Source organism: Leptodactylus fuscus, chromosome 10 (genome assembly GCF_031893055.1).
Source record: "Leptodactylus fuscus isolate aLepFus1 chromosome 10, aLepFus1.hap2, whole genome shotgun sequence".
Lineage (NCBI taxonomy): Eukaryota > Metazoa > Chordata > Amphibia > Anura > Leptodactylidae > Leptodactylus > Leptodactylus fuscus.
In genome coordinates, this window is record NC_134274.1 from 24702923 (window position 1) to 24716361 (window position 13439).

Sequence of the window (13439 nt, forward strand, 5' to 3'; positions counted from 1 at the left end):
TTGTAATACTGGTGACATGAAGCCTTTTTACTTTGGTAGATGATCATGTGACCAAACATTCATGGGAAAGCTCATGGCAGGAAATTTGGTTGCTGGTCCGCAGTAGTACAATAATCGGCCACAAATAAACTGCAGTAACCCATACCAATTGCCATGATATATCGCCGATTACAGGCAGAAAATCTGACTGTGTGAAAGGACCCTTGGCTCACATATGTTAATGGATTTTCAGCAACTGACTTTAATCATAGTGGTCAGCGGTATTGGGGGGGGGTCTGATCCCTTTTTCCGTCGACTTGTAATTTCCAGTTTCTTTTGATGTAGGGAAAATGGAGCTATAAATCTCCTGAGGCTAACAATGGCTGAGATAACCCACGTACCACAGGAATACAGCTTACCGGAGAGCATTTTCCAGTCTTCTCCATGTATTCTATACTGTATGAGCTTCCATAATCTAGATCTGAAATAGATATAAAATAAAGAATATTTCTACAACAGCAGCAAGCTATAAAAAGTGCTTTCCATGTGCTGTAGTAGGAGAGGACATACTGAAAAGGACGAAGGTATGAAAACAGAGTTTAAAATGCAGGCCGTCCCCATCCTGTCCCCTCCATTTATCTCTGACCTAATCTCCCGCTACCTTCACGTAATCTCCAATTTTCTCAGGATCTCCTACTTTGCTCTGCTCTTATCTACTCTTCACACAACCACCTCCAATACCTCTCCCATGCACCCCCAATACTCTGGAACTTACTGCCACGACAAATCAACAAAGCCCACAAAAAACAAGTCCTCATATGGCTATGTCATCAAAAAAAAAAGTTGTGATGAGAAAACGCTTTAAGGACAGAATCGTATCCACTTTGCAGGTATGTGGGGCGCCGGTTTAAGACTAAGGCCTCACGTTGTGGAAAAGATGCTTTTTTTTTTTGCAAATTTTGCTGTGGTTTTTGAAGCCAAAGCCAGAAGTGGATTTTTAATGATCTGTGCACGTGATGGGGAACAGTGTATGGGTCAGTAAAAAAGGAATATAAGACGCATAGATTGTGTCATCCGTGATTTTCACTGACCCATACGTTTAAACAAGTTGACCGAGCTGCAAATACAGACAGGTATAGGACATGCTCTATATTTTGTGGCCCTTCACTACAGCCACAAAAACCACGACTGTCTGTGCCCATAGGAATGAATGTGACTGTACTTTGATCCACAGTCATGTGCATGAAGCAGAAGTGCTACCTTTGGTATCTCCCATTCATTTTGAAGCCACTCTTGGCTTTGACTTAAAAACCAATAGAACATTCAACAACAAAAAAGCAGCTTTTCTGCAAAGTGTATCCTCAGCCTAAGAATGCTTCCATAGAAAGAGACAGATCTCCATCCAGGACACAGGATATGAGGATCATTGCTTGTAGCTGATCAATATTACATATTACAGCAGGACACGCTCAAGGGTAGACATAGCTATAAATAAGTTATTACAGGCCAGGCTTTTAGTGATGTGAGGGATCTGACACACACGTGATATGGGGAATACTAAGAACAGGGAATCCTCTGAGACATACCATTAGAAGAACTGTGGAACTGGTTCTCATTGACAAAGCTGGTCAGGTCAGACGGTTGGGGGTAGTCTTGCTTCTCTTGTTCTAGGTCCACTGCCATGCAAGTCCATTTCTGACTACTGACTGAAGAAGCCAGCTTTTCCTCATCCGTAGCGTGTTCTTCTGAAGCTATTACGGGAGGGGTGTCCGACTTGCAAAGTATTTTGAGCTCCTGAAAATAAGATATCACTAGAATTTATTCACTATCATATATATTCACAAACACTAAGGCCTAGATCACACAGGTAAGTGACCGCGTATTATGGTCCTGATCTTGACGCAGGAAGCCACATCAGAATCAGGTTCAAAATGCGCCTGCCACGGATAGCCGCGGCTGTCGTGGCTTCCTGCTCCGGAGTAGGCCCAAATGAATGGGCCTAGTCCGGAGGGATTGTCATGACGTGGATGTGCCGCGCTGTCCGCCTAAAGATAGGGCACTCACTTCTTTTTTTCGTGAGCGGGAACAAACCGCTATCGAAAAAAAGAACACTAGCGATCTACATAGACCTCTAATGGGAGGGGGCGGATTTTGAGGTGGATTCTGTGTCAAAATCCGCCCCTTCTTGCCCCGTGTGAGCTAACCCTAAAACATAGCAAATTCACACTCCGAGTAATAACCGGGCACCTAAATTATGTGCAGTACTAACTAAATGACACACTATCATAAACAGAATATATTTTCAAGTGACTTTACCATAAGAAAGTGTGAATGGGTACTGTCCAGAATTATTTTGAGAGATGGGGGAATCTTTCAAGATTCCTTTCATTTCGGGTTCGAGTGGGTTCAAGATTTGTTTTGGGTCAAATATGTTTGCTACTAGCCACATCTTATCTAAGCTTAAGGCCCCACATTATGGAAATGCAGCTTTTTTTGTTGCAGATTTTGCTGTGGTTTTTTGAGCCAAAGCCAAGAGTGGATTGAGCAAAAGGAAGGAGTATAAGAGATTCCTATATATATCCCTTTGGTAGCCATTCTTGTCTTTGGCTCAAAAAACGCAGCAAAATCTGCAACAACAAAAAAGCTGTGTTTCCGCAACGTGAGGCCTCAGCGTTAAACATAGTGTAGAACACATTAATGCAGCATTTTATGTAGCAGATTTTGCTACATCATGAGCCACAATCACAGGCCTCAGTGATAACATCGGCAAGCCGAGCGTCATGACGCCATGATTCTAGGCATGCCCATGTGACCATTGACGCCCAATCACAGGCCTCAGAGGTGACCCCTGGCCCTTGATGTTGCCAAGTTATCCCTGGACACATCAAGAAGGCCCAAAAGAGCTAAGGGGAGGTGAGTTGGGCCTCTACCTGTTATACTCTGGGATCTAAAGAGACCCCAGAGTATATTGTAGTGGCCATTTTAATTCGCCTGAGACAAGTCTCCAGTTGTTCGGATTTGTAAGAATCCAAACAATTTGGAATTTTCGGATCAAACCCGGCTTGGTACAGGTTGGTTAGCCCATCTCTAATTAGCATTTAATATTATACTATATAGGACTTCATACCTCTGAGCCATTTTCAGTGACTGGAGAACGCTTTGGAGATTTCTTCACCCTAAATGTGTCCCTGAAACACAAAAAGTGATAAAACAAAATCAACCCAAAGTATAAAGACACAAAACTACAGCAAAGAAATGAAATTGCAAATACATATGAAGGCTCATACATCACGTGGGCATGTATGTATGGCACCATGGACTGCACCACACGTTTCTTCATAGAGCACCATATTCTCCCCTAGAAGTAATATTTGTTGGGGATATTTTTTTAATAATAGAAAGTGTTGCCACAATTTTTGTTTTTTGACTAAATTTTGGTATAATCTGTCATGATATCAGGACTGGAGAAGTGGTGGTCTTCTCAAAGAGGTGTTTGACTGTATATATCTGTTTCTGGGAAAACTGGTCCCCATTATGGCGCCCACAGTGTTTCTAGGATACATCTCAGGTACAGACCTGTATATCATAGAAGGGTCAATCACCTGTATGAGACCCCCTTTTTCGCCCTTCGGGCCACCATATCCTAAGCATACAGCCAATTGTGTGAATGGATGTAACACATGGAGAGATGTTTAGCCAACGCCAACTTTTCTTACCACAATCAGCTGTTTGGTTGTCGGCCTAAAAATACCCCTTGAGAAAGCTTTACCAGAATTGATATGGCGGCCATATTGGTTGTTAGATTCTCAGAATCAGATATAACTCAGTTTTAATAAGACGTTACCACTGAGCCACCTCCAGATGAATTCACTGTGGTCTTGTCTCATATCTCCAGTCATAAATAATAGAAAAGCAGCAAAGTCTAAGGAAATAATTTGCCAACGCCAATGCATTTCCCATGGTGCAAAAATTGAATAATTTTTTCCCAAGATATCCTACAGAGAGTGAGGCATGTCTCGCACTACATTGCCCGTAACTACACGTAGACCGCACACAAATACATATTCACAAGCATGATATTGTGTACAGCGGGGGCTTTGTGGTAGATGAGACACAATACGACAAGCCAGGAGGGACGGGGAAGACAATGGGGGTAATAAAGCGAATGATAAATTCATGCTGGGCAAAGGAGCCAAGTAAAGAATATAGAAATGACTAGAGTTACTTACAAGAGAGAACAGACAGACACGACATCTTCAACCATCCTATAGACATAGAGACAAAGAGACAGACAGACAGGAGGCTGTGTACTGAACTATGCCGTCCGCGGCGCCACAAGAGTTATGTACACACATACACTAACATACACCAGGAAGGAACTTCTTAAGAGAACACTAAACAACCCTCCAACCTAAACAATAAGATTTAACTCAATGACATATACATATATACTGTATATACAGAGATAAACATGTAAAGGGCTATATAGTAACTCATTTGCTAGGAACTTTCTATTGGTTTGTGGATGGGAATGTAAACAGTTAAACTCTTAAAGGGAATGTCCACCCTGACTTTTTAAACCACGGTTTATTGTTAAACATATTTCTAATTTTTGCTTATTTTTTTTTTAAATAATAATTGCAATATATGAAAAAAAGTCCTAAAATTCTGCAGTTTTCATTCTGGCAAATAATCCTAATAATGGTCGGACAGTTGCTGTTGTGGATTACAATAATCTAGATAACATGGCGATCATTATTCCCAATTGGTGATGGTCTCAGCCCCCCTGCACAATGTGTATGCTGTATGTTCTCTGTGTATGTGTGTTTTTTATGATGGGTTAGGGTGCGTTCACACGGAGTAACGTGCCACGTGATGTGGCACATATACGGCGTGTGAGAGTTTGCGCGCCGTATACGCTCCCATTGATTTCAATGGGAGTTAGGATCGTATACGCCGCGTTATTTTGCGTCTGTGATTTTGCGGCCTACAAAATGTACCATTAAATTGAGGGCCCAGCACTACTCTTTGTGAGTTGTCCCTTAGTAGGACAGGACACGGTATTGTATATACACTACCCATATCCACCAGCTGACCGATTCACTCACAATAAGAGAATTATTGGAAAAGACCATGTGACTACTGAACTGGAGGCCTAGTAATAATGGACAACCACAATTACCATTGAGCAGATGCCCCAGTTCTGGGTGATCACATAAAAGCACACGGCTAGAGGACATATGCCTCTATATAGGTCACAGCATCCCTAATGGATTGTACAATACAATATACTACTGCGTACACCGCATTCATAGTACTTGAAGAAAACTGTATGCAGCACCGGTTGAACCCATTCATACGAAGGCAGTAGTCCACCTTTAGGGCATAGGTCTCTTTAGCTACTTGGAAGAAATGCCTACTTTTGTGCCCACTCTTTCCATTAGCAATACACTTTGTCACTTACGTTTTGAGCGGCGTCTTCTTCTTCTTGGCCGGCTTATTGCTTTCCCCATTCTGTTCAGCGCTTATTTCAAAAGAAGCTGGTGCTTTAGCAGGGGACTCTGATCTTTCAACAATGGGTTTAGTTGGTTCGGGGGGAGGTTCTTGGGTGGTTGGGGGCACGTCTTGTATTTTTCCGCTGGAAGAGAAGGGGTTAAAATTTGGATCATCCCATTGATCCATATTGTAGGTGTAAGATCCTTTGGCAATGGGAATGTCTTCAGGATCGTTTGGAATAGGACTAGAGGATCCTGGAGGAGCGTCAGGCTTTTCAACAGTCTTCTTGGGCTTTGGTTTCCGCAGTGGCATCTTGCCCACGGGTTTCTTGCCTTTCCTTGTGGGAGGCTGACCCTCCCGTGCCTCCTCAGAATAATCGAACTCCAGCCTCACTGATTGCCCGATCACCACAGGGTTTTCTGGTAATTCAGGGCCACTTGGGGCCACTTCGATTTTTTGGTGGGTAGGTATAGGTGGGGACAACCTTCCTGTTGCTTGCGTTTGGTAGATCTCAACAGGAGGAGAACTTTCGGCAACACCAAACTGGGAATCAGTCTGGGGCAACTCTGGTGGGGGTGAAGTTTCCTCTTTCCCAACTACTGGTAAGTTGACTTCTGTTTCAGGAGGAGGAGGAAGAGGAGAAGGAACAAGTTGCTCCGGCAAATTCTTATCCACCTCTACCTCCTGTGACTCTCCAGATATTGCTTGAGCGGGGTCTTTCAAGTCATTAGTGTTAACAGTGTCTACTTGTTTCTTAACACTTCCAGCCTTCTTCTTCAGGGATGCTGGCCGTGCCTTCTTTGTCCTCCGCAAAGTACTACAAGCACTATCAGAGCCGCCTTGACTGGTAGGCAAATCATCAAGTTGGAAGTCTGCGGCTTGCAAACTAAGAGACCTGGACAGAGTATTGCGGCTGGGAGGAACGGAGTCTGTGGATTTCCGTCGAGTCTTGGAGGAGGCTTCCGAAGAAGGAGATGCTACTTCTGAAAACTCAATAGCAGCTAAATCTAAGTTGTATGCTCCACTACTTGCTATGGGTTTGTCTTCATCAAATACCACAGAAAATGATCTAGACGGCTGACGAAAAGGAGAATCGGTAAAGTTCTCGGGCGCAGTCTCATCAGGGGCTTCTGTGCGTTCAGAATTGGGAACCGATGCTGAAAAGGAAAAGGCGGAGAACTGATTATTTTAATTTCATAACCTGAGATGTGACCTATGGAACTGAAATATTATTGTAAGTCTTCTAAGTCCATCAGGCACAGTGGCAGCGGTCACCCACAGGAGTAGTATAGGGAATACTTTTGCCACCTCTGTTGATATAATGAGGGCCTAAAGGTCTTTGTAACTTTCTATTAAATCTTCAGGGGGAGGCAGGGTAAAATACCCTTCAGGGGAGTTCACACGATGTAACACGCACACGCAAAATCACAGCCGCAAAATAACGCGGCGTATACGATCCGAACTCCCATTGAAATCAATGGGAGCGTATACGGCGCGCAAACTCTCACACGCTGTATACGTGCCAGATCACGCGGCACATTACATCGTGTGAACTCCCCTTTATATTTAACTCCCTTATAAAACCTTAAAGGTATATTGACCCACCTATATCTAATCAGTGGGGGTCTGTCACCCGGCATGTACAGGTCAGTACTACAGGCTCTTCACTGAATAACAAGTACAGTACTGTACATAGTGGATGTGCTTAGTAGTGCAGCTCAGCTCCATTCCCTTGAATAGGACTGAGCTGCAATAGGCCATGTCACAAATGAATGTGACTTCACAAGTATGTGAAGCAGATGCGGCTGCAGGTGTAGGACTACTACCAACCAAATACTGATGACCTATCCTAACGTGTAAATCCCTGAAGACTGAGGCACCACGTTGCAGAAACGCAGCTTTTTGTGTAGCAAATTTTGTTGCGGTTTTTTGAGCCAAAGCCAAGAATGACTACAAAAGGAACGTCAAATATATAGGAAGCTCTTATACTATTAGCTTCTGCTCAGTCCATTCCAAGCTTTGGCTCAAAAAAACTGCAACAAAAAAAGCTGCGTTTCTGCAACGTGGAAGATTTTTAACATCATTATTAAGAAGAGTATATTAGTTTACTTTCAGGATCTGGTCTCAAGTTTACCTGGTTCTTCCGGCTTGGTTGGAAGGGAAGGTGTCTCTTCTTCTTGACGTTGCTGTGGTTGCTGCTCTTGAACCTCTGGGAGGACAGGAATAGGAAAGGGGGGTACGGACTTTACAGGGGTTGTTGATTCTGGGGTCTCAAAAGCTTCTTCAGAATCGGAGCTCCTATATGGAATAAAAGAGAATATTATTATATATTATTAACATTATCATTATATTGTGGACTACACCAGCCTGAGAAGAAAATACAGAAAACGTTCCGAAGTATCTGAGGATAATGGTCTGATGCAATATTCTGTTCCCAGAAAAGTCCTAATGATTCAGTACTGCTAAAAATGGCACTAACATAACATAATACCTCTTCACGATCCACCACCACTCCCTGGTGTCCAACACAAGCAGGAAAGGCAGAATCTGTCTCAAATTCAGCACCATATTCCTGTGTGTGAACATATCCTTACAGCCCAATGTTTTACGTATTTTTTATTCTGCTTCAAAGCCCCATTAATGATTGGTAGGGGTCCAATGACTGGGCTGGGACCCACCAGGGAACCTAAGAATGGAAGACAAAGTGCCGGTTTATGTCTATGCCCCTTCTACGTTTTCCCTTTATAGTGCTACTCCCAGCAACTGGCAGAGAACGGCCACATTTGGTCGACAGGTAAACCTGTGAACTAATACTGGGGCAATTGAGTTTACTATAAGGATGATATTGATGCATATTTAAAGGGGTTTTCCAGGGCTGTAATATTGATGATCTATAGGATAGGCCATAAATATCAGAAACATGGGAGTATGACAGATAGAGCAGCTGACCTATGGATGTCCTGGGTATTGGATGTCCATGGATCAGATATTGGTGACCAATCCTAAGGATAAATCATCAATATCTACGGAATTAATAATACATCTATATATGAAATCGCCATATGGCCACATACACAACAGGTTTCAGGATAATCCAGCACCAGTTACATACATCATTTTTTATTACATTGTGTATATGATGGATAAGATCAATAGACTGATCTGTTTTTCTAGACAAACATTAGAGAAATTGCTTATAGGTGATATTATAGGATCGAGTAGATATTCAGACAACCTTACTTGAACTAAAAGCTTCACATGGTTGATATTGACTTTGATACATCAAATAAATTCCAGAACTTAAATAATAACATCAAGGGGTGTAACAAGAGAGCACATGTATAGAAAGACGAAAAAACAAATGTCAAGGCTTGCAGATTTTCTAATAAGACATCAGTATGTCATAGACTAATCCAAAGCGGTTTCAGATGTTTCTATCCATCGTGGGAATTGTAATCCAACTGCAGGAGAAGGTTACAAGGGCAGTACACAAAAACAATATGGAAAGAAATAGGCTGCAGAGTCAAAACTTACTAAAGCTTTGTTCACACGGGTATCATAGCTTTCGGGAGCCACGTGGATAAGGAATATCTATTCTGTAATGGAACCCAAGGCTGTTGGGGCTATTCACATGTGAAAATGGGAACGTAACGTTCATAATAAAAACGTATCATTTCACAATGGTCATGTGAATGTAGCCGTATGAATCCCGCTTACCCTATAATGGGTCTACCAAGTTTCAGGCCATCAATTTTTTGATGGAACGGACACTAAGAATGGTGTGAACAAACATATACGTTACCTTAAAGTGGAGCTCCATGTATTGTAGTCACGAATAAGAGGTTGCTGCCGAATTTTAGGTGCAGCCATGAAGTTAGTTTGGATTAAATATAATACCACCAATGTGGATGAGAGCGGTGATTTGGACTACATGTCCCATCATGCCGGCAACGTTACTGCGGCTTATCGCTCCCTTACCTTCTAGTATTAGCTGCCAACACTGACTTCATCATAAAGCATGCCCATTATTTACTTGGACTAAATTCAGACTATGGTATATGCACAATAGTATTTGGTGACATCATTGAGGCATGGCTATGCTGTTTACGGTTACCATGTGCTTACATAGATGGAAACCTGATGACATCAGCACCGAATAAACAGTTTACAGGGTGAGACAACATGACTACGTGAATAGAGGGCGTGAGGTCCCCAATCCGGAATGTGTCTATAGTCCAGGTTTCCTTGGCTGTAATGTGAAGTTAAGCGGATGTTCATGTGTTAGTGGAGATTAATCTCCAGCGGGTAAGAAGCTAAGAAGATACTAAGTAAGAAGCCTCAGCAATAAAGAAAGAGCAGCACGGAAGGCCAATTATATGACCATACCCCGGCGGTGACCCGACAAGAGTCAGCAGACATAATAGTCATATAACAGGAATTATCCTCAGGTGCACAAACAAGAGCCTGCAAGTGAGAAGGTGTGAGCACATAACTAAGGAGCGGGGGAGGATATAATGTGACACTGGATTGTGCAATACAAGCCAGGGAGGGGGTGTCATGGCTGCCTTCCTCTACACAGCTCTGCTGCATCTTTATCAGACATCCATCCTATCCTTGTGTCAATATTGTCCTGGGGTCCTCTAGCAACTCATGCCGTGCCCTACTTTAGCTATAGCTTTTACTGTTACCCTACCTGTGCTGTAATTTTGGCCTCTGATCTAAGATTAACATACTCCATCCTATGGACCAACTGCTTCTCTCTCCAAGACTTTTCTCAAGATGCAGCAGTTCTCTGGAATGTGTTTCATCGGACAAACAGATTAAATCCCAACACCCACAGCTTTAAAAGGTGTTATCCAGAGTGTAATATTGATGGTTTATCCTTAAAACGGGCCAATATTAGATCTATAAAGTTCTGATAACCAGGAACAGTGTGGCTCCTGATATTCAAGTCAATGGTACAGTGCTGAGAACCTAAACCCACTGCTACATATTGTATATATTAGCATGGTTTCTGGGACCACACTGTGCCCAAACAGATATTTGGGGTTCCTGGGTGCCAGACCCTCGCAAATCTAATACTGATAATCTATCCTAAGGATTGGCCATTAGTATTAGAAACTGAATAGCTCCTTTAAGTGTCCTAAAGCAACATCTTTTTTCTGCGGCCTATCACATTCCCCAATCTGGCTCCTTTCTTTTTACCCCTATTCTAACTTATCCCTCAGAACCTGTCCCTTTCATGTAATAGTATCTCCACCTGGCGTACCCTAATGCACTTTATATCTGAGTACATACATTTATAACCAGTACATACACAGATACTGCTTTATATGTTTTCCATTTGTGCTACCCTATATCCTCATAGATTGCAAGCTCACGTGATCGAGGCCGTCTTATTTTGCTGCCTGAATTGTCAATGAAAGTCATGAATTCTTGTGTACATGCACCCTCTGACTTGTAAGCATGTTGGTACTATATATACACATTCTTCTTTTAATTATTAGTATTATTATTATTATAAAGTACTCGAATTGGTTCCTATCTGATAACATAAAACACACTTGTACTGCTACATATGAGCCCTGCAGGGAGGGGGCAGCTGCCAGCAGGTCTTTCTACAGTAGCATGTAAGTGATTCCCGTGATGGATTGCTATTCACCAGAACACTGGCACATCAGTCAGGGATTTCCTCTATGAATAGCATCTTGATCTCCGGGGCAGAGCAATGACCCATATGCTGTACTCTTCTTACACAAGGGTTTCTGCTTTGTGTCCAACCATGCCCTAAACAAACCCTCTAAGAACACAAGGAAAAGGGAAGTCAAAGTTTGGATTTACCAATTTGGCTGTTTTTTTTCTATGCTTATCTGTCTTCGAGACACAAGTAGAAGTTGGACTATTTTGCTAGAAATAAACAATACAGGTATAAAGATGAGTGGGGGTATATATATATATATATATATATATATGAATTTGTCAGTGTTTCATTCATTGTAAATGTAGCAGAGATAACACTACACAGTAGTGCACTGTCATCGCTTACAGAATATGTATCCTATAGATAAGACCTAAGGACACCCATCTATACTATCTGGTAAGCTGTAACTTGTATTTTTCTGGCACTATTAGTAGTAGTAAACGTATATTCACATAACTGTGTGCCTGCACGGACCCATGAAAAAATTTAACTATTCTTAGGATAGGCCACCAATATGACATGTGTGGACCCCCGCAGATCAGCTGTACCAAGAAAGCATGGCTCTTGATAATGTTTATATACCATGACCATTACTTGCCCTACACACTGTAGTGGAGGGTGTAGGTACTGCAGGGCTGTCCCATTGAAGTTTATAGGGTATCCCTGCAGTATGTACATCCGTAAGGTGCAGCACGGCAACCTTCTACTCCATCTAATAGAAGGAGGAATCCCCAACTATGACCTGTCATTGACCATCCTGGTGTCCTCCTATAAGGTAGAGGCAGATCAAAAACCTTTTGGCAACCCCCATAGACCTAGTAATGATGGCCATCCAGTTTTTCCTGCGTAACTAAGAAACAGGGTTTTATTATTCTTATTTTTTACACTTTGGAGTTATTTTTCTTGTTTTGGTACATTATAAATTAAGTCCATACTTCATGTTTTGGAAAGTTTGCTTTTGTGCCTGTTCACACAATTGTCTTTTCCATGTGTTTGTAGAAAATCTGTATTACATTTAGGGAAAGTACAGACAAGTATAATTCCATCTGTTTGTGTTTACACCACATAACACTTCTAGAAACAGCAAAACAGACATGACACTTTACTGTGCAAGTATAAGAAGCCATGAAGATATCTGGAAAGATGTATAACAGCAGTGGTTGGAAAGTAACCTAATGGTGGCGTCATATTCACCAGCCTATACTTGTCCATATACGTTACATTGACGTCTATGGATTCTGTTGACAACTGTTGTTTGGTTTCGGCTTGATCCATAGAGTGCATGAGATAAATGGAGCTGTCAGAACTGATCTACATGTTCAGTATTGCTTGCTTTGGCAACTATTCTGAGATACAGTTCCAGAACCATTAAAGGGGTTGTCCCATCTCAAGGATCCTATCTATACTGGTAGCTTTTGCAAACTGAAGACTTTTCCTAAATATATTGCTTTAGAAATGCTGCTTTGTTTGCCTACTCTGTGAACTTATTCCTCCAATTGTTTACACAGCGGTTCTATAACCACAGACCTATAGGACAAGAGACGTCACTCACTGCTCTTCTGGTAGGACAATCAGGTCAGCTAATTGCAGTTTGCAGATAAAGTCCAGTCTGTTATCTCTCTATGTAAAAACACAGATAACACTGAGTCCGTTCTATACACGCATATTATCTGATCTGCATAAGTATTGTGATACTTCATAGAGTCCCGTTCAGCAAGATGGGGGGGGGGGGTGAAATATAGGAAGTGAGAAAAAGAGATATCAGGCAAACTGTTGAAACACTGAGATGGGAAAATCCCTTTAAAGCTACAAACGTTTTCCCGACCAAGTCTCCATACACTGTAAGGAGCTGGCTGTCACATCTATTCACTGTATAGTTGCGGGACTGGAGGATGTCAGAAGGACAGGTCATCAATATCCTGGATGGAAACACCTTAGGGGTTTTCTAATAATAAAGAGAAATGGATATGTCATCAGTATCAGATCTGTGAGAGTCCAACTCCCAGACTCTGCACTGATCAGCAGATTCAGTATACAAGGTATACGGATGGAAGCAGCTCTGCTCTATATTGAAGTGAATAGGAGTAGAGCTGCAGCGGCACCACTACAGTATAAGTCTCCATGCACTGTATACAGCTTCCAGTTCTATACACTGTAGTGGTAGTGGTGGGGAACTGCACATCTGCTCCTGTCTACTTCAATAGGAACACAGTCATTTCCAGCCATATACCTTATGTACAATTTTCAGCAACCGAAATACCTG

The 13439-nt window shown here is 42.1% G+C and overlaps 1 protein-coding gene across 4 annotated transcripts in view; it reads right to left on the reverse strand.

Annotated features, from left to right (window-relative positions):
• The window catches only part of TACC2 (transforming acidic coiled-coil containing protein 2), a 101513-nt gene that overhangs the window by 13916 nt on the left and 74158 nt on the right, over positions 1-13439 (reverse strand). For all 4 annotated transcript variants that reach the window (XM_075257471.1, XM_075257470.1, XM_075257468.1 and 1 more), the window contains exons 8-12: positions 7610-7773; positions 5444-6632; positions 3107-3167; positions 1566-1773; positions 399-460 (exon numbers count right to left, since the gene is read on the reverse strand). In XM_075257471.1, the coding sequence (XP_075113572.1) occupies positions 399-460; positions 1566-1773; positions 3107-3167; positions 5444-6632; positions 7610-7773 (1684 nt within the window). The remainder of the gene's footprint in view (positions 1-398; positions 461-1565; positions 1774-3106; positions 3168-5443; positions 6633-7609; positions 7774-13439) is intronic.